Source organism: Rhipicephalus microplus, chromosome 9 (assembly GCF_043290135.1).
Source record: "Rhipicephalus microplus isolate Deutch F79 chromosome 9, USDA_Rmic, whole genome shotgun sequence".
NCBI classification, from domain to species: domain Eukaryota; kingdom Metazoa; phylum Arthropoda; class Arachnida; order Ixodida; family Ixodidae; genus Rhipicephalus; species Rhipicephalus microplus.
In genome coordinates this window covers 33,796,147-33,817,315 of record NC_134708.1, presented here as the reverse complement: position 1 = coordinate 33,817,315, position 21,169 = coordinate 33,796,147, and the positions used below count along the sequence as shown (strand labels likewise).

The following is a 21,169-nucleotide window of genomic DNA, read 5'->3' as shown; positions in this document are numbered from 1 at the left end:
CGGCCAGGAGAGGTAAAAGTCACAGGTGGCTAGATAGATAGATAGATAGATAGATAGATAGATAGATAGATAGATAGATAGATAGATAGATAGATAGATAGATAGATAGATAGATAGATAGATAGATAGATAGATAGATAGATAGATAGATAGATAGATAGATAGATAGATAGATAGATAGATACGCTCAAAGTCGCCGAAATTCGCTAAAAAATGCTTCGCATTTTAAAAGTCACAGCATATCAACGTAGTGAGTGATGATGAGTGGGGCGAAGCCGGCTGCGTTTCCGATGGAGGCGGAAATGTTGTAGGCCTGTGTGCTCAGATTCGGGTGCACGTTAAAGAACCCCGGGTGGTTGAAATTTCCGGAGCCCTCCACTACTGCGTCTCTCATAATCATATGGTGAATTTCGGACGTTAAACCCCACATATCATTCAATCGAGCTGGGCGAAGCGTCGGTCCGTTTGTCCTTGTGTCCTTAATTTAATCCATTCGTCAGTCCGTGCTTGCGTCCGTCCATCTGTTCATCCATTCGTCCTATCTATCTATCTATCTATCTATCTATCTATCTATTTATCTATCTGTCTGTCTGTCTGTCTGTCTGTCTGTCTGTCTGTCTGTCTGTCTGTCTGTCCATACCTGCCGAGTAAGTCATCGATCGAGGAGGTCACGTACCACGACGAGCTAGGAAGGACAAACACACGGCTGAAGGAGACTGTCTTTCCAATTAGTAATTCCACTGAGATTTGAGACACGATGCTGTAAAACTTGAAACAAATAGAACGTGACGAAATCGAGTCATGTTTCCTTGTCGCTAAAGTCGTGTTCTTGGCGTTATTTCTTTGGGCGCAGACCAAACTTATTTTGTGCAAAATTTTCTTTTTGAGGAAATTGAAAGACCATTCCAAAGACAAAACAACTGCGCACATAATAGAAAACGGTTCCTGTGAATCGCAAATCTACTTTTCATCAAAGAACGGATTTAGCATAAAAATATGCTCTTTGTAATAAGATCGGATAGTCGGAGCATATGGTCAAAGTATATTTCAGAAAGTGTTGAAGAAGAAGTCAGTTCTTATTGCGCAGTAACCAACAGCCAATCTTGGCAGAGATAGGAAAGGCGAGAGGGCCCATTCACGTATTTTGTATACCTCGTATTCGACACTCACTGTACATCTGTCCAGTAACGTGGTGACCAGCAAACCCAAATTGGATTGGATAAACTTTTATTCAGCAAACCCAAATGAACTGAGTGTATTCGGTGCCGTGCTAAAGCGTCGAATACGCTAAATTAATTATGGCTTCGAGTACACAGCATCGTTTACGCAGGGTAAAGTCGCCTGGATTTTTACAAAATCAGTAGGGAGAAATAAAGAAAAGAAGAAAAAGGGAAAAAAAATCCGAGCTTCATCTCCACTCTGCACGGTTCAATGATCCAGCATAAGCTAACGAAACGCGACGTTTCAGCCGTTCCCAGCCGCGGTGGTCTAGTGGCTAAGGTGGTCGGCTGCTGACCCGCAGCTCGCGGGATCGAATCCCGACTACGATGGCAGCATTTCTGATGCAGGCGAAAATGCTGTAGGGCCTTGTGCTCAGATTTGGGTGCACGTTAAAGAACCCCAGGTGGTTTAAATTTCCGGAGGCCTCCAGTACGGCGTCTTTCATAATCAAATAGTGGTTTTGGGATGTTAAACCTCAAATATCATCAGCATTGCCTTTCGGTCGTCTTTGGCGTTCGAGCTTCTGTATTGCCAATTTCAACTCACGTGTTTGTTTCGACTGGAGCTAAACTTTGCTTTCGTTTATAAGTAAGCTCGAGCTTATTTTTCCACTTGAGATCCTTCATTCAAATCTTTCGAAGCTATTGTACCCGTGGGCTTGCACGTTATGGCGAAAACGTTTGATGCGAGAAAGTTTTATCGTTGAATTTTGCGTAATCCGTATGCGGTTAGGTCACTAACCTTGTTTGGTATTTCTATTTTATTTTCTTTTACTGAATGCGTACTTCTCCGCAATGTTTCCCGTGTGGCGTTCTCTGTATATGTTACCCATGCAAGTACTTCAGTTACTGGCGGGAAGACTGGGTTTAGAACGTGCTACCCACCCTTGCGTAATATTGCTTCTGTATGGAATTGAACGCCTGCCGTTGAACTGCTGAAAAGAATAAAGAAGCGTATGAATTATAATTAACATCCTCAAAAACCAAGTTCCCATTTTGATTTTCAATCTGCCTGGCAAACGTCAAGCTCACCCAGCCCGAGGAGGTGGGCTTCTCTCGGAGATGCTTATCATTATCTGGGTTTCTTACTAAGATAGAAACGAAAAAAAGTATAGAATAGAACAAAGTTTGACTACCGATTATCCCATGCTAACAAGGGCTGCCTTGAGGATACGAAGAGCTTCTACGTGTTTAGTCTACTTGCTTCCGCAACTGAGGAAGACGAACAATGGGGAGTTCCCACATGGGATCTCCCCACTCCGGTTAAATAGGTATAACGCTGCCGCAGTGTATGGCCCACCTAGGATATTCTTTGGAGCTTCTAGCCGAATGTTATGATGCACGTGAGAGTAATAATAATAATTGTAGAGGTTCAACGTCCAAAAGTCAACATATGTTTATGAGAGACGTTGTAGATGAGGGCTCCGGAAATTTAGACCACCCGGGGTTGTTTAACGTGCACCTAAATCTGAGCACACGGGCCACAAGCACTCTCGCTTTCACCGAAAATACGGCCGCTGTGGCCGGAATTCAATCCCGCAACAAGCGTGTGAGAACCTGCTCCTTTGTGCTATATAACGGTCTTGGTAGAGCCTTAACTCTTTGGCAGTACAAGAAAAAAAAGGTTATCTGATGTAAAAAAGGGAAAAATTCAGCAAATTTCCCCCTTTCTCGGTGGCACCCTGGAATGTATAGTTGTATAATTTCACAGTGGAATCAGCATGCCGTCGATTTCTAGCTTCAAAGCTTCATTTGACGCTAAATTTTACTGCATTCAAGCTTTCCAGAATTTTTTTGACGCTAACATCACACTGAAGACGCATTCGAACTTCACGGCTACATTTTGTAACGTTTCACAGCTTCGGCGCGCGCCAATGGCAGCACCATGGCTACTCCGATGTCCGGCCGTAGGCGAGGGTGCCCCTAGCGGTTGCTTTTGTCTCTATATCATTTTTAAAGACAATAGTCTTTTTGGGGGACCTTCGACGCAAAATTTTTGATCTGTCTGTCGTTCAGTCTGTCTGTACGTTTGTCTGTCTGTCTACTTTTAACGACACCAGATACTTGAAACGGCCGATTTCATCCGCAGCGCCCATCAATGTTGCTCAAGTTTTATCGTTCATACTTAAGCAATTGTCAATTAAAAAGCAACAATTGCGCATGTCTGAGGCACCATAACAACACGTATATATTCTGCCTGTGCGTCTTTTACTAGAAAAGGCATGCGTATGTAATTAATTTTAAGGGCCGTAGCGCTTATTACGATGTGCTGGCCATGCAACGCTTGCACGAAATGGCGAGTGTTTCCAACGCTTTGCTAAGACGAGATGGTGGTGTCACCTACCCCTCGCCTTGCGTTCTACACCTTATCACCTCTGAGACGAGTGCGCGCACCCGTCTCAGAGCCACGCGCTTCATTTTCCAAGAAAACGGCCACAACACACTCGTGTCTCACGTACGTGACTTGATGCGCTCGTTCGCCTCCGCTGCACGCTCGAGGCACTCTAACGCAGCGCCTCCAGAATACCAATAATCGCTTCTCGGCCTTTTGGCTAAGATCAAAGTATTTTTATCAGCTTATCATCAGAATACCATTCACCGGTTTTCTTGCGCAGAACGTCAAATCAATGTTTTGTTCACTCTCTCCATACGCAAGACTATCGTTTTTCGACGGCATTTGCAGACTAACATGCAGATACGGGGCCAATTTTATCACTGAAGCTTCATGACCGGTAAAAGGACTACTATTATGACCGGTAAAAGGACTACTACTACTACTACTACTACTACTACTACTACTACTACTACTACTACTACTACTACTGCTGCTACATCAGGGACTCACGACCCGTGGCTTAAGGAGTTTCGCCTCAAGATATTTCTGTTCTCCCGACCGAATTCGATCTCCGGTCCACTGATATGTGAATGATCTCGCGGCGCGGGCACTGTACCGATTAAGCTACAGCTGAAAATATGTGCGGATTGATACAACGTGGAGTAAGACACCTTTTTGATTGGTGAAAATCAGTCTAGCCTTCATAGTGCTTCAACCAGCTTGCGAGATGAAGCATAGGTGAGGTTCTCAAGGCTTAGAGAAAAAAAGGTGTTCACATTTTCGAGTACTACGTACTCAACAGTGGGAGAGCAGTGACCCGTCCAAGACGCAAATTCAGTGCCGCAACACGTAGATAGTGATAGCAACCCACGCTATTTACTTTTGGCGAGAGCGATCATTCAGCAATTGGACCGTAGATGTTGCGCCGGTGACATGAGCATCCGCATGCACGATTTTGCTAATAGCTAATGTTGTGTGATGGTGCACCTGTCGGAGATCGGCGTTTTCTTCTATGGCAGTGTGATGTTTTGTTGCGGTGGCTTGTCGTTTGACGTTCGCGCCTTTTATTACTGACTGGATGCCCGTCATTTTAGCTTGCTGCAACAGAAGTGTTGCGTTGCAAGGCTATTCCCGGCATAGAGGAAGGGGAACAGTCAAGACGGACCAGTGCGCGCTTGGAGAGAAAAAGAAGAAATAAAGAAAGAAAGAGAGAAGGAAGGAAAGAAAGAAAGGAAGAAAAAAAAGAAAGAAAGAAAGAAAGAAAGAAAGAAGGAAAGAAAGAAAGAAAGTTGATTCTTGAGGAATTAGCACAGAGGCTCGCGCTTTTAACTTTCTTATCCTTTTCATCCGTAAGCTCAACAACCCCATAGTTTACATGGAACTGATCGAACAGGAAAGGAGAAAGTAAGTGAAATTACTTCACGGAGTCTAATGCTTCTTTGCCCGTTCTTTGAAAAGTGTTAACTGCGTTTCTTGCGACAAAGACACGTGATGCTCAGGAAATGAGCAATGTCTTGTTGCAATCCTTGCGCTACTCAGGCTTTTATTTACATTTGCCTAACTTTGCCGACTAGAATTTGGCTCAGTAATTGACAGAATTCACGTGCAACTATATACTTTCTGCTTGAGTAACATCACCCAAATTCTCAGAAGAAACGCATTTGCATGGCGTCCACCACTAAAACTGAGAGAACCCGATATTCTTCTGCAATTTTTGTTCGCGTACCTGTCTCTGTCTTCTCTGTTTCAGAATTTGGTACAGGCGTCTGCGTCTTTCCTTGAAGATTGAAAATATTGCTTTCTCTTTGCCTAAAGGTATAGTTTTTTGGTTTAGCAGGACTTTGTGTGTGTCTACATTTCCAGTGAAAGTAAGATAACCAGCAGTCGCTTTACAACTATACCCTTAGTTGGATTCACTTACATAACTGGATCTTTAAAGGAGCACTGACATCAAGTTTGCTCATGCCAAGATTTTTGCGTTAACGAGTAGCTATGGACCCCGTAGTAGTGATTCGCGACCTAAAACGCATCTGAGTGACGAATGAGTATCTGTAATATTGATTAATATATTCGCTATCGAACGCGGTTCAAAATAGCTGGAAAGTACCGGTAAGCGAACCATCGTGGCAGTGGTGTAGTTCCCAACTGCGAGAGTAAGATGCAGGTGGCTATTTCCAACGCCGTTATCTTGGATGATAGCCATTGCCGACTTACGAGACTTAACCCGTACAGCTGAGTGCAGGAATGGCGCACGGAAAACCATGATCCATATCCTATAGAAGGAATGTGACCTGCGTTAGCAGTACCGGTAAGCGAACCATCATGGCAGCGGTGTCGTGCCCCTAGGTAAAGTAGGCCTACTCTATCCCGGCTTAAACAAAAGCCTGCACCGAAGCGCGAAAACTGTCGTCTGATACTCCAAGAGCTCCACGTTGGGCAGCCAGTGTGGGATGTCGCTGGCGAGAGCGCCACGCTCTTGGAGCGAACGGACACAGTGGACACGATCCGAACAAACCAAGCAATACACACATTTAACTCACTATTTTAGATCGACGATATCGTCAGCCGTATTACTACATCAATTGCGACGAGCACGCTAAACAGCCTTACACAATATACACAGCCCTCAACAACGCTAAACAACTTTACACAATATTACACAGCACTCAACAACATGACAAACACAAGGTGGTGTCGCTAACGCCTGACTCACTAGAAGGGGTCCCGGTGTAATGTGTTTGTGCGCGTTTAAAAAGTGCGCCACTCCATCAGCCAGAAGAAGATGAAGATAACGCTCAATTGCGGCACGTGTGGGCGTGAACACTTTGGTCCAATGAGGTCCCTCCACGGAGATTTCAAGGCCCAATGGCTGGGTACCACGAAAGTACAGAATCTCCAATCGGGATAAGACAAGTGGGCCAGAGCGGAAGCAGAAGCCTGAGCAGAGCAGATCAAGGGGTGTTCGAAGAAGACGGGGCAAGCGGAAGGTCGTCACCGGAACGGGCGCTGAAGATGGGCCGTCGGGCGTCGGACCCAAGCTTGCAGGACTTCAACGAGCCGAGGCATCCTGCCGTCGTGTTCCCGCTTGAGAGGACCGTGGCCATCCGGTCCTGAACTCCTACCCAAGGCCTGCGGACTTTGGTTCCAACAGGCGAGCAACAGCCATCGGGCTACGGGCCCGAGCTGTGCGCCCAGCTGCTTGGCCAGGTTGACTCTGGTTCCCTGACGCGTCGCCACCAGCCTGCGTTCTCTCGTCACAGACGGGTCCACACTCCTAAAGCCAGAGCCACCACGTTCCGGTCTGGTTTCTCGGCGTGTAGTCAGCAGCCAGCGTTCCTTCATTCCCGTCCTGCCCGCGTCCTGAAGCCCGAATCACCGCGTTCCGGTTTGCTCATCGTCGCCGGAATTCAGCGGGTGGGTGAGACCGAACAGATATCTTGCCCTACTCCACCACTCAGCCCCATTCGGACGTTAGATTCAATTGAGCCCTTTGAACTTCTTTGTTTAGTGTTGATAGATGGATTTCGCCGTGTCCAGTCAACTGTTTATTAGTTGTTTCGTTTTATGGGGGATTTTCGTCTTTTTACTTTTGAATTAAAGTTCTTGTTTGAGTTTTGGTACATACGGCTTTGTCCCTTCGTTAAGTCTCTCGTAGGTTTACACCTGAGAGAGCTCTTCTTACTAAACATGTAAAGGAACCTTGCATGACACCGGCCTTGTGCCAAAAAGACCCGCCAAAAATACCCGCTTGTTTCTCGTGTGAGGCCACCCAAGCTTAGCGCCAGGCTTCACCGCTGACGCTATACCCTGATAATGATGGCGGTGGTAATAAACGCTCGCGAGCACAACGCCAACTACCACGCGACAGTTGTGATCTCTGATTGCGGCTTCTGGGCGCCACGAAGCGCAAACAACTTTACAGGGGGTGTTAGCACCCTCCCACAGTGAACTGTTAAGACCACCACATGTTCCGAATTTTCAGATCCCACTACTAAGGTGTGCCTTATAATCACGTTAGTGTTTCGTGTAGTGAAACAACAGTTCATATAAATATAATACTGATTTCAGCATACTCATCTATCTTGCTGTCCCGCATTGTTGAACTGGAGGATGAGGAGAAGGCGAGTCTACCACTGATACACATTCTAATTGACGTCAATGGCTTGCGTTCATCTCAGCTAAAGTAGGAGTCAATACGAGCACTTAGCTACTTCTCCGTGAACGGACAGGCGCACGGATGAATGCACGGACGAATGCGCGGACGAACGCGCCGATGTACGGACGGACGCTCAGATGGACGGTCAGATGCACGGACGTATGGACACACGGACAGACAAACGGACGCTTCGCTCCATTCATCATCATTCATTCCATGGATATGCTGTGAGTTTTTTTTTTACATTTGACGTTTTGGAATTGGTGCTTTCTTTACCACGGTTATCAGGCGGTGTTTTGAGGACGGCCTCTTCCCACACATTTTCCGAGTTGGCTGCTTATTTCGAATAGGGACGCTTCTGTCTGTCTGGAATAATGAGGCCTGTCACGAATGTTATAGCTGATTACAAAGTGTTCGGGACATTCACAGTTCAGTGTATAGAAGCCCTCATCAACATTCTGGTCAGCCCAGAGCAGGCTTCATCAGTGCCTGGACGAAAAATGCACAGCTTGTACTTCACGACTCGTGACGTAATTGTCAAGGTGATGTCGCTGCGTGCACTTAAGCTCGTAACATACGATTGGAAGAACTTATTTGACAGGTGTATACTGTCAGTGTGCTCACAGCCTTTAGATAGCCGCATTGATATGCCTCAAATCATGACAGGTAGATTGCCACTATCCATCAAGAGGAAGGTATATAACAGCTGCATTTTGCCGGTACCAAGCTATGGAGGAGAAACCTCGAGACTTACAAAGAGGGTTCAGCTTAAGTTTAGGACGACGCAGCGAACAATGGAAAGAAAAATGGTAGGTGTAACCTTAAGAGACAAGAGAGCAGAGTGGATAAGAAAACAAACGGGGGTTAAGGATATCATAGTTGAAATCAAGAAGTAGAAATGGACTTATGCCGGGCATGTAGCGCGTAGACAGGATAACTGCTGGTCATTAAGGGTAACTAACTGGATTCCTAGAAAAGGCAAGTGGGTGAGGGGGGACAGAAGGTTAGGTGGGCAGATGAGATTAAGAAGTTAGTGGGTATAAATTTGCAGCAGCAAGCACAGGACCGAGTTGACTAGCGGAACATGAAAGAGGACTTTGTCCTGCAGTGCACATAGTCAGGCTGCTGCTGCTGATGAGGATGATGATGACGATTCATTTGTGGCATTAATTTGTAGAAATCGCACATTGGTTTTCATGGTTGAAAAAGTACTCCCATTATGCATTACACCTAGAGTCAGTCAGGGTTGTCCATCGTGCCCTGAGCACTTTTTTGTCATGGTTATAAGCCATTTCTGAGTGCTTTAAACGTAGATTCAGACGTTCAATGTTCGGCCAACGTGACAGGAATCTTGTGAAATTTACATAATTTACCAACGACGTAACCCTCTATTTTTCATATGATGATAATATTTCACACAGTATTTGTTAAGTTTTTGAGAACGGTGATATTTCAGGTGCCGCACTGAACGCCTCCTAAAAAATTTCATTAACCACGTAATGTACGTATTGAATTGGGTAAACTTTTATTTGGTCCTCCAAAACATGGGTCACTGTGTTGCGGGCCGCTCCCACGTGAGGACTGAGATGCCGAGCACTTCAGCCGCCTCGCGGGCTTGGTGGACAGCCCAGAGCAGATCTGCCGAGGACGAGCTGCGGATTGCCGCCTCCTATCTAGCAGAAGTGATGTTCGATAAAGAAGCGAATTTGGTACACTTTCAGAGCATATGTTCTAATGAAGCTAATTCCCCTCAATGTGGGCTAAGATTACTTGGGTATAGGTCAGGGTACATGACGTGTAATATTTTCAAAGTAGGGTACATCCGCGTTTGCAAAAGCCTTATTGTAGGTGCTTAGGGCCGAGTTAGATTTTTTTTTGTGAGGTGAAGGGAAAATCCTTCTAGACAGGTTGAACTTTTTAGTGAGCTCATTAAATGTCGTAAGAATTTCCCGGTTATCTCCATCACCGGTAGAACGCATGCCAGGAGAGGTGTGGTTGGAGAGGTCTCGCACCGCCTCGTGTGCTGCTTGTAAGCATATCTTTTTCTGTACATGTTTTGTTTCGCCACAATATACTGTTGGAATGGTATCGATGTACCCTGTTAGAATAAATATCTCTTGCTAACAATGCAGCTTCATCAAGTGTGTGGCCCAAGGGACCCTGGTAAGCTCTCCCAAAGTAGGGTACCGAGTAATCTAAATCGTCAACTACCTTTTTTCTAAACACATACCGGCATTGGTTCATTCACTCACCGTATGTACTAGAGACTTAAGTCCATTTCTTCTATTCAACATGTCACAAGCCTTTATTATTTATGTGTTTTACACAACCAATCTGTCATGTGTGTTATCGCCCTTGTACGCCCAATGAAACAGCTAATTCATGACCCTTAGTACAATATACAATTTGCCGAATGATCTCTTTTTTTTTTCTTTTCTGAACGGGACTTTATTACATGTTAAGTGTTCGAGGCACAGAAAACATTTCACTGGAAATACCTTAAGAAAGCGCCAAACATTAATATTAGCGCTACGGCATCAATCTCATCCTTATTTTAGGCGACTTTTTAACCAGGAAGTATTTATTCAAAAGCACTGCAAGTCTTGTTGTGATTGTGAAACCACAATCAGCCATTACAGAAAGCAAACGTTTATTCGAGAAACTTGGCCACTTGCGGCACAGTTTTTGAGTGCTACTTCCTCATGACTCATGTGTTACAGCAAAACGCATATCCGTTTCGTTTAGTAAGTTTTTTTACGTGTGATGCAGCACCTATAGGATGTTGGTCAGCAGAGTGAAGTTTCTTTGAGCCTTTTTACCTGATTGTCTTCAAAAGCTGCGTGGAAATCTAGAGAACTCGTGTGGCTTGTTTGAAAAAGAGAAGCTATTTTTCAATTTCGTTTTCAGATCTTTAATGAAACGTTGCACATTATAAACATTTATTCAGTGAAGTTTGTAAATATGGATGATTCAAATATACTAAATTTTAGGTTGCTCTCCTGCTTTTCGAGCTGGAGCATTTTCCTCAGTTTTTCTCGTTGATCATATTTTGTTTCGCTTTGATGCAACTCCACTTCCCTTCTCGGTGTAATTTTTATTTATTTATTTATTTATTTATTATTTATTCATTCATTCATTATTTATTTATTTATTTACAAGTACTACTGTCTTTATAGACGAGACCTAGGAGTGGGTTAAAGAACCACAGGTGGTCGAAGCACGTTAAAGAACTGCAGGTGGTCGAAATTTCCGGAGCCCTTATCTACGGCGTCTCTCATAATCATATAGTTGTTTTGGGACGTTAAACCCCACATATCAATCATTAGGAGTGGGTACATCATTTAGTAGGTAAATCAACAATCATCCAACGTATTTTAGCAGCATCCTAAAATGTCATTGCACTGTTATTTCACGAACTGTTCACACTATTCTCCCCGCAAGCAACTCCTTCCTCTACTATACCTATGTGTCCGTCAGTGAAAGCAGTGCTTCAGTGACCCGTCTAGCCACTCCCTTTCTTTTTTGCATTCATTTTCCTATTGCTTTTCTGATTTCTTTTTGCTCGTAATCTACTTTTATCGCTGCCGAGCCACCACTCGAAAAAGGAACGGGCCTCCGAAATCGGTGATCGATTCGTTCCTCCAGCACACGCGCGAGGCCGCTCCCACTCCACGCATGCGCACTGTAGGGCCCTGTTTACTCCCTCATCCACTTCTCCTTCTTCAATAAAATAGCCTCTTTCTCTGTCTCTCTTCCTCTCTCTCTCACGGGTTCTCCGGCCGTTGTTCTCGATCTGGGTCTCAAACGAGTCGCTTCTTAGATCGCGTTCAGCTCTCGTGTGGTGTGGTCACGCTCCTCGCTTCGTCCCAACGCAGGGGCCACGCGGTGTCGTGTCTCGCTACGTGTGCTTCGCTTTCGTTTTTTCCCGGCATCAAAAATCATCTAAGAGGCCCACTTGCAACAGTACAACGCTGCCTACCACTACATCTACCAAGCAGTGCTTCAATTGCATTGTTAGCATGCGTGTCTGCGCGTCTTGAAAAAACTGCTTCTTGCTTATCAACCATTTACAAGACGTGTCGTCTGCTTGTGCCATCTGCTATGGTGTGTGCCACGTCAACTCCTCGTTCTTCTTCTGTTTGATGGTGCTGTCGTGACAGGATGGCTGGAGGATTTATAGCGTCGTTTTTAGTCGCCCAGAATCACGACTAGTCACATTTGAAACAACTTCGCCGGTTACGCAGTTACGTCAACTTGGATTCAACGACGCCAGTCGCGTGCCGCGAACGGCTCGGCGGTTATCGTTCATCTGCACTCGTCGTTTTCAGTCACGTGTCATAAACTTGGTGCGTGTTTTTTTAGTGACGAAGGCTGTTTTGTCGTGCCACTTGACTCTTCTGCTGGTGTGTGAAGCCAATTCAGAAACAGCTCAACTAAACTGAAAAATAAGACAAACAGTGATTTAAGTGTTGACAGTTATATCATCCCGGACATCTGATCATTTTCCTCACACTTTTCCGGCTATATAGGACACAATAAGAGTCTAGAAAGCCATGGTGATCCCTTATTTAGGATATTCCTTCTCATGACTACTTCCCGGGGGCCAAGTTATGCGTGATTCGTGCTTTTTTTCTTATCTTTATCTGTTAGTGAGAACTCGACGTCACTTCTGATGATTTAAACGGTACTGATCGTGTGATAATGCGTGCTGTCGGTGAGGCATTCGTTAATCCGTTTGCCAAAGCAAGTGTGTGTGACCGTCAACTTCCGTCGCCCTAACTGGCCTGGTTGGTCAACGTTATGGGATTCTCCGTTGCTCGAAGGCCCTTTGGATTAACACTTATGCTCCGTCTCGTCTCACTGCTGCTTCTGTGCCAGCAAGTAGCTTCCAGGAGAGGTAAGTGGTGTCCACTACAGAGTCATTATTTGGCGGTTTGCTTCGTTGTCTCAATTTACTATCGGTATTCACTATTTCAACAGCCGGTGCGTCTGCTAACTTGCTTTCTGAATACTTGAACTGTATTGGGTGCGCAGATACTTATGTCGTTTTTAAGGATCCTGCGGCTGCTACCACTACTAATACAAAAGTAGTTGTGAAAAAAACCAAGCTAAAGAAAAGCGACCAGCCGCATGACTAAGTTCCCACCCCCCAGTTACGTCTGGCACAGGTAAGAGTGGCGACAGAACACCAAAAATTGTAGCAGTAACTGGCTCTATTTGCACAAAATACGTTATACATACTCGAGTAATTTTAAATGGAGGTAGTATAGATTATATACATTTTTCATTAGCAATGGGCACTGACAAGCATGGCAACTGACGCTGTGTACAAATACAGCAAAAAGAAAACGAGAAACGAAACACGGCAACACATTAGATGATCATTTAACCATATGGTGTAATAGCGCAAATTTGACGGGGACGAAGAGGACAAGAAAACACGACACTCGCTACACTCGCAACTAATTTTTATTTCAGAAGCAGCACTTCATATATAACCCAAAACCCTAGCGACACATAAAAGAACTACGAACACTGAATCATTGCCAACAGAAGCTTTTGCGCAGACTCAAACGATAGTACACGGCAGTTAAGCTTAGACACTTTTAGATGACATAACTAAAACAGCCCTGGGTAACATCAAATAAAAAAAAAAACAAAAAAAAACAACAAAAGATTATGCGCGAATTAACTGCCGTGTACTATCGTTTGAGTCTGCGCAAAAGCTTCTGTTGGCAATGATTCCGTGTTCGTAGTTCTTTTCTGTGTCGCTAGGGTTTTGGGTTATACATGAAGTGCTGCTTCTGAAATAAAAATTAGTTGCGAGTGTAGCGAGTGTCGTGTTTTCTTGTCCTCTTCGTCCCCGTCAAATTTGCGCTACTACACCATATGGTTAAATGATGTCTCACCAACTAGCCCAGCTATCAACCCTACTGAACATTAGATGATAAACGTAAGGGGTTAATGATATCATCTAACTGCTTGGAGAGCTAATGAGAAATTCCTGGAGATCTGCATCGTTGTTACACTCACCAAACGTAGTAAGTTGGGAACAGCCAGAAAAAAAAATTCCACTAATGACCACCGCCGAGTGGTGGCGATTGTTCTCGCGTTTACATTCACAGCCACTGCAATTTCGGGGACCTGCTTACGATGTCTCAAAACTGGCAGTCGGGAACTTGCTGCTACGCTTCTTTGCCAGCATCCCTCCACCTAAAAAAAAGAGCAATAAATAAAAAGATGCTAAACTGAGTCGACCAGACACGAAGTGCGTCATACGGTGGCCACAGTCGGCTTGACCGTCACCTCGTGACGTTGTAAAAAACGATAAGCCGTTCGAGGTGTCGCCCAGAGGGCTCAATATGATATAACGTTCTGCACCTGTCACAGGAATACGGTGCTTGCCTTCTGCACCGAGTGTCGCGGGTTCGAACGCAGCCGTGGTAGTCTGACGGCAGCGAAGCTCTAGAGGCCCGCGTACATGTATTTAGATGTAGAACGTATGTCCGTTAATGAAACCCAAGAGGCCGAAATTTCGTGAGACCTGCGCTCCCGCGTTCGGCACAATCGTATCGTATTTCCCGTGCGTAAAGCCTCGGATAATAATAATAATAATAATAATAATAATAATAATAATAATAATAATAATAATAATAATAATAATAATAATAATAATAATAATAATAATAATAATAATTTATTATTATTATTATTATTATTATTATTATTATTATTATTATTATTATTATTATTATTATTATTATTATTATTATTATTATTATTATTATTATTATTATTATTATTATTATTATTATTATTATCTAGGATCTGAGTTATGTTTTCTTCTGGGTTGCTTTTGGGTCGTTGCTGCGCTTTAACTGTGGGGCGGGGAATTCTTTAGAGGTTATAGGATCTGTTTTATACTTCAACTACAATGTTTTAATTAGTCCAAATTCACAGTATCAAGGTTTTTGATCCTGTTCGGGGCACCCTCATTCCGATTGAGGCAAAGTGCGTATATTCAAAAGCGCGTTAACAATCTCGAGGAGGTCAAATTATAGCAGCCGTCCAATACGGTAGCTTTCAGAATGGTATCGTTGTTCTTGCACAAAAAAGCCCCGACTGCTGTTGCTAGAGAAGTTGCCTGGAAGAACCGTCCCTAGAAAACAGTTTTCTTTGCTTATGGTTGTTTTTATTATTTGGGGCTAGAGGCTGAAAGATTAAAGCTCTTTGATAGTGACCGGCGATTCATCACATGTGGCTCACTCGATCATTTACGAACCTTCGTCTCCAACATTTTTTCTCTGGCTGTTTAAAAAAAGAGCGTGGACTTCTTTTTATCTCTTCAGTATTATCTATAGCGATAGCCTACGCACTTGCATCCTAGGCAAATTATCCCGCAATGGCTGCTCTTTCACGACAAGCAAAGTCTAATGAAGACAATGTCAAGCGAAGACAAGGAGTCGTTAGTACAAAAACTCCATTTGCAGTAGTCTGTGGGGCACACAAACAGACATGAAAATTTTTGAGTATGGGTTTCACTGGAACCTACGTCCCGACAAATGGCAGTACCTGTCATCCTCAAGGCAGCTTGAACTATATGTTTCCCATTCTTTGGTATTCATTGCATTTCTCTAAATGATCATTGCTTGCATCTCCTACGCTTTAGGTGGCCTGCTAAGGTTCATTTATTTTTGTACGCGTATGAAATAGTCTTAAGGGTATAGAGTTTCCAGTGAAACGATTAATAAAATAAATGTCAGTAATGCTTGGCGTAAATAAAGGAAGGTAAAGAAAGTATTAGGAGCCTAATTTACTCGTGTAAGGTACTTCGCTTAGAATATGAAGCGCCGTAAAAAACAGCACAGGCTTGTACTTCTCAAAAACATCGATTGTGAATGATATTAGGACGAGATTTAAGTGCTTCAACGCAATGGTGAGGCCCAACTAGACGAAACACAACGTGCCTCAGAGGTTATATAAACAGATACGGAACGCCTCAGTCTTGTCTAAGGCTCCATAGGTAAAGAACATACCATTGTCACAACGTGTGGTCATTCTCAGTATGGTATTTCTAAAATGATTAGTGTTTGACGTGACGTCACGCGGTGTCAGTAAGAACACGATGGTATGAAGACATGAGAACTCGTCGAACAGGGACTGCCACTGGCACGAACCTTACAACAAGCAAACTATAGCTACCTTGAAAATATGCCCCACCGCAGAGGTCTAGTGGCTAAGGTACGCGGCTGCTGACCCGCAGGTTGCGAGATTGAATCCCGGCTGCGGCGGCTGCATTTCCGATGGAGGCGGAAATGTTGTAGGCCCGTGTGCTCAAATTTGGGTGCACGTAAAGGTGGTCAAAATGTCTGGAGCCTTTCAAGTTTGGCGTCTCTCATAAACATATGGTGAATTTGGGACGTTAAACCTCTCATATCAACCAAATCAATTACCTTGAAGAAGACAAGTCCTGAAGTGGAAACATTGGCTGCAACAACATTCCCGTTTCTATAAATTTCAGCGTATACTTAACTCAGAGTGCAAATATAGGAATATCATTTTATTATTTATGTATAGTATGCGGGACCTGTTATCAAGCGGAAATACTGAGTGGGTAGAACATGTTTCTCCCTTCTCTTTCTAAGAAGATCGAACCATCTACTTACCGTTTCACAAGCTGTTGGCAGTGCTGTGGAAGCTGCGGGCGACCTGAGTTCTGATTCTGTGTTTAGAGAAATTTATTCTCACAGACAGTGGGACGCGTCTTGATCCCGATCAAACGCTGACGTGTGTACGTTTGGCTCCGGCTACTTACCGTGTTATGACCACCTCTTCAGGTCCTTGGACCCTGGATCACACATCACACCAACTGTAAGTGGACCTGGCACCCATTCGACACCTTGTTGGGATGTGATAATGCTCCTTGAGAACAGTGCTGACTGTTTATTGTTCAGCTCGACCGCTTCCGCGCTAGGCCTAACCGCCGGCCTAGTATGAGTGGAGGCGCCCAGCGCGACGCGGCCAGCGTCGCAGCGGGCGTCGCTGCTGGAGGCGACGCCGCTCGCTCATGGCGTGCTCTACATGCTGACCTTCGTCCCACTGGTTCATCGGCTGACACCTGCGCAGCGGATCTGAAGAAACCATCTTCATGGGAGCCTAAACCTCCACCACTGCCCGATGCGGACTACAAGGTGATTCTTCGGATACGCGGGGGTCTCGACTGTACCAAGTTGCACCCCTGTGTCTTACGACAACTCGTTCTCAAAGCAGTTGGACTTCCCATCAGCAGCCCTGATCAAATCAGGGTCAATCCCACCAGTCACACAGTGCTCGTGAGTACGTCAAGCATGGACCGAGCAGATTTATACCACAACATCCGGACCTTAAAGTTCAACGGAGTCCCCTACGAAGTCGTCACCCACGTTGCCGACCCTGTAGATTCTTGTCGTGGAAGGTTTCATCTCCCTCTGGATTACGCTGACGAGGAAATCCTTCCAACCCTCCAAAGATGTAATCCAGCCATGACCATTGGGGCCGCTCGCCGACTGAGCACCACCGAAACCATCTTGGTTGTTTTCCGTGGCACGCACGTCCCTTTTTACATCAACTACGAAGGCTGCACGCTTCGCTGCCGCCCATTCCGACTGAAGGTGGAAGCCTGCACCCGTTGCCGAAAAATTGGACATCGCCAGGATGTCTGCCCCTCTACTCCCGATGCAATCTGTCACAAGTGCGGACTGAAGGATTCCTCAATGGACCATGAATGTGAACCCGTCTGTGTCGTGTGTGGTGGAGCTCACATCACCGGTTCCCCATTGTGCAAACAGCGTTACAAGACTAAGACACCTAAATACCAGACACCTAAGCCCTCAGAAGTTCCATCATCCCGGACACCGAGCCTTAATCGCTCGCAAGAGCGTGGCCCACAGCGGGGTCGCAGCAAGAGCAAGAGGCGGGGCCCAAACTCGACTCCCAAAGAACTTGACTTCCCGACCCAGTCAACGAACCCCCATTCCACCAGTCATCTGCCAAACCCATTAAAGGTAAGCTGGGCACAGGCAGCTTCCTCTAACTGCTCCTTATCTCAAAACATTAGCCTAGAAAAAGTTCTAGCTGAAAACGCTAGCCTCAAGGCAGAAATTCAAAAGTTAAAGCTCGAGCTACAATCCCGAATGCCCCTTAGCAATCTTTCGCAGCATTCCGAACCACGATCTTTCATTCCTGCTCAATCGCCCCCTGCTGTTGAACCCACGATACCTCTTCCTCCTACTGACATGGACACTACAATGCCTCGAGACACCTCCCAGCTGCCACCCTCAAATAAGCGCAAAACCCCTGCCACACCACGCGAAGAAGAATCTCTCAGCGACACAGTTCTAACTCTTAACGATAGGATAAACGCCCTCGAAAATAAAACACAGAAGAAATTCGCCGTCATTGAAAGTAAGATTTCTCACATAGAGAGCAGATTCACAGCTCAGGAGACGGGCCAAGCTGCCATAAATGACAAACTTGACAAGTTTCTAGATTTTGTACAAACTCAAATGCAGCAGACCACTGCATGGATTGCGGCCGTCACGGCCAATAATCCAAATATAGCCGTACCCGCCTTCTCTCCTACACCCCCTCCCGACAATGGCTGCAAACCCTAATCGCTCGAACTTTGTAGTATGGCAATGGAACTGCAGGGGGTTCCGCAAAAAGAAAGCGACTCTTCAACAATATTTGGCCTCCTGCCCCAAACCCCCTGCAGTCATTGCCCTACAAGAGACCCACGGAAACATAACTTTTCCCGGTTACAGTGTACACCAAACTAAATCTCTAAATTCTCCCGATACTGCAATATTAACGCAAAAACATTTGACGGTAACTCACTCTAATTTCGACGGCGTCGATGTGGAGCACAACTTTTTGGAGGTCCTTCCTTGTAAAACTCAAGAATCGCCTTTATACGTATTAAACGTCTATAGTAGGCCACAGGCGAAACACCATCGCTTCAATACTCTCTTTGCCCGAGCCATTGCGGCCGCGAAACATCACCCTCTCCTAATACTTGGTGATTTTAATGCACCAAATCAAGTATGGGGCCACTCTGTTTCTACACCCAAGGGTAGGGCTTTGTGGGTTCACATACAGGATCACCGCCTCACCCTCCACAACAATATAGACATGCCCACTAGATTAGGTAATAGTGTAGCTAAAGATACATCTCCCGATCTTACACTCAGCCATCGCGTTCACTTTGTCACATGGACCAACCTGAACATTAACTTCGGTAGTGACCACTACATTATTCAAACTACCATACACTTCCGACACAAACCTTTAGCTCCCAAGCGCCTGAGCCTTATTAACTGGAACAAGTTTCGCGAGGCCCGTCACTGCTCGGCGCCTACTGAGATAGATGATATCTCGGAATGGGTACAGCAATTGCACACTGACACAAAAACGCATACCACCATGTTACCACCTGATACGCCTTTTACAATAGTTGACACCCGACTTCTTCACATGTGGGAAGCTAAGCAATCTCTCCTCAAACGCTGGAAGAAGAGGCGACATAATCGCCGACTGAGACTGAGAATTGCGAGACTCGATTTGCAAATTCAGGACTATGCCATACAGCTTGCTTGTCAACAATGGACCCAGAAATGCGAAAGCATGCATGGCCACCTAGACAGCAAGATGACATGGCAGCTCCTGCGGCATTTATTAGACCCTACCATATCACGTACCGCAAATAATCATCACATTAACAAACTACTTCACTCGCACAAAGGTAACTTAAACACTCTTTTTAATGATCTTCGCGACAAACACCTACCCAGCGCGTATCGATACGATGCACCTGACTATATCGGACAACCAAATGATGATCTCAGTAGCCCCATAACGGAGGCTGAGGTTAGACACGCGCTTGCGAACCTTCGCACCTCATCTGCACCAGGCCCTGACCTCGTCAATAATAAACTTCTCCGCAACTTAGATGAAAACTCAATTATAGCCCTCACTAAATTTTTTAACCACTGCTTCGACACTTCTACCTTGCCGGCTGCGTGGAAGGACGCCAGAGTTATTTTCATACCAAAACCTGGTAAGCCCATAAACACAGCCAACCTACGTCCGATTTCCCTCACTTCATGCATCGGAAAAACACTTGAACATGTAATCCTCAACCGCCTTAGCAAATTTATAGAAGAACACAACTTATACCCTCACGAAATGATAGGCTTCCGTAAATCCCTTTCCAGTCAAGATGTCATGCTTCGACTGAAGCATGACATCATTATCCCTAACTCTAGCCTCGATACTCAAGCAATTCTCAGTCTCGATCTCCATGGGGCTTTTAACAACGTCAGCCACACTGCCATATTGAGTGAACTGAGCGCTATAGGCGTTGGTAAAAAGATTCATGATTACATATCTGCGTTCCTTTCGAACCGTACGGCAACTATTTACATTGGGTCTGAACACTCTTGTTCTTACTCCTTGGGGAGTTTCGGCACACCTCAAGGATCAGTGTTATCACCTTTCCTTTTTAACATCGCGATGATGCCGCTGGCTCGAACGCTGAGATCCATATCAGATCTCAAATTTTCACTTTATGCAGATGATATTACCCTCTGGATGACAGGCGGCTCCGATGGTCACATTCAGGAAACTCTGCAGACTGCTGCTGACAGGGTGGTGGTTTGTGCGGGTAACATGAATCTGACCTGTTCACCCACTAAATCTGAACTGCTCCTCCTTCCTGCCCATCGGGGCTCTGAAAAGCACATCTCTGATATACAAATAACACTGAACAATACACCCGTGCCTAAAGTTGACAGACTCAGGGTGCTTGGACTACACATACAACGAAATCGACTAAACACACACACCATTAAAGCACTTCAAACAACTGTGGACCACACTCTACGCCTTATAGGCAGGATATCTAATAAGCATGGCGGGCTACGAGAGGCAGAGCTCCTCCGCCTCATCCAAGCCTTCGTCCTCAATAAAGTGACTTATTCTCTCCCTTATCTGTTCCTTCTGAGAAGAGAACAAAATAACGTAGACACTTTGTTACGTAAAATCTACAAATTCGCTCTCGGAGTCCCCATTCGAACGTCCACCGCACGGCTCATGGAGACAGGCACATTGAACACCTTAACTGAACTTATTGAAGCACACTTAACTTCACAATATGCTCGTCTTTCCAACACACAGACCGGAAGATACATACTCGATACCCTCAGTATCAGGCCAACTCCAACCACTAACGCCAAACACACTATTCCGCGTGAAATACACAAGAATCTACTCATTCCGCCGCTCCCTAAAAACATGCACCCTGTGCACCACGAGCAACGTCGACGACAGCGTGCAAAAACTCTCGAAAAACGATTTTCTACTTCTAAAGAAGTGCTCTACGTTGACGCTGCCGAATACAGTACTCGTCCTTTTTTCGCCCTC

General features: G+C 45.1%; 2 protein-coding genes across 3 annotated transcripts in view; both read left to right on the top strand.

The window, feature by feature from the left end:
- LOC119163685 (uncharacterized) overlaps window positions 1-21,169 on the top strand; it is a 295,971-nt gene that overhangs the window by 55,718 nt on the left and 219,084 nt on the right. The window contains exon 1 of one of the 2 annotated variants that reach the window (XM_075873442.1): window positions 12,077-12,608. The exons of the other annotated variant lie outside the window; for it this stretch is intronic. Within the exon in view, the coding sequence (XP_075729557.1) occupies window positions 12,512-12,608 (97 nt within the window). The 5' untranslated portion in view covers window positions 12,077-12,511. Of the gene's footprint in view, window positions 1-12,076; window positions 12,609-21,169 lie in introns of those variants that run through there. 2 annotated transcript variants of the gene reach the window in all.
- LOC142771659 (uncharacterized) lies at window positions 16,494-21,042 on the top strand. The gene is made up of 2 exons (XM_075873439.1): window positions 16,494-16,582; window positions 16,666-21,042. The coding sequence occupies exon 2, from the start codon at window positions 16,705-16,707 to the stop codon at window positions 18,361-18,363; it is 1,659 nt and encodes a 552-aa protein (XP_075729554.1). The 5' UTR covers window positions 16,494-16,582; window positions 16,666-16,704; the 3' UTR covers window positions 18,364-21,042.

Coding starts and splice junctions, on each gene's coding strand:
- LOC142771659 (XM_075873439.1), top strand. CDS start 16,705: ATGAGTGGAGGCGCCCAGCGCGACGCGGCCAGCGTCGCAGCGGGCGTC.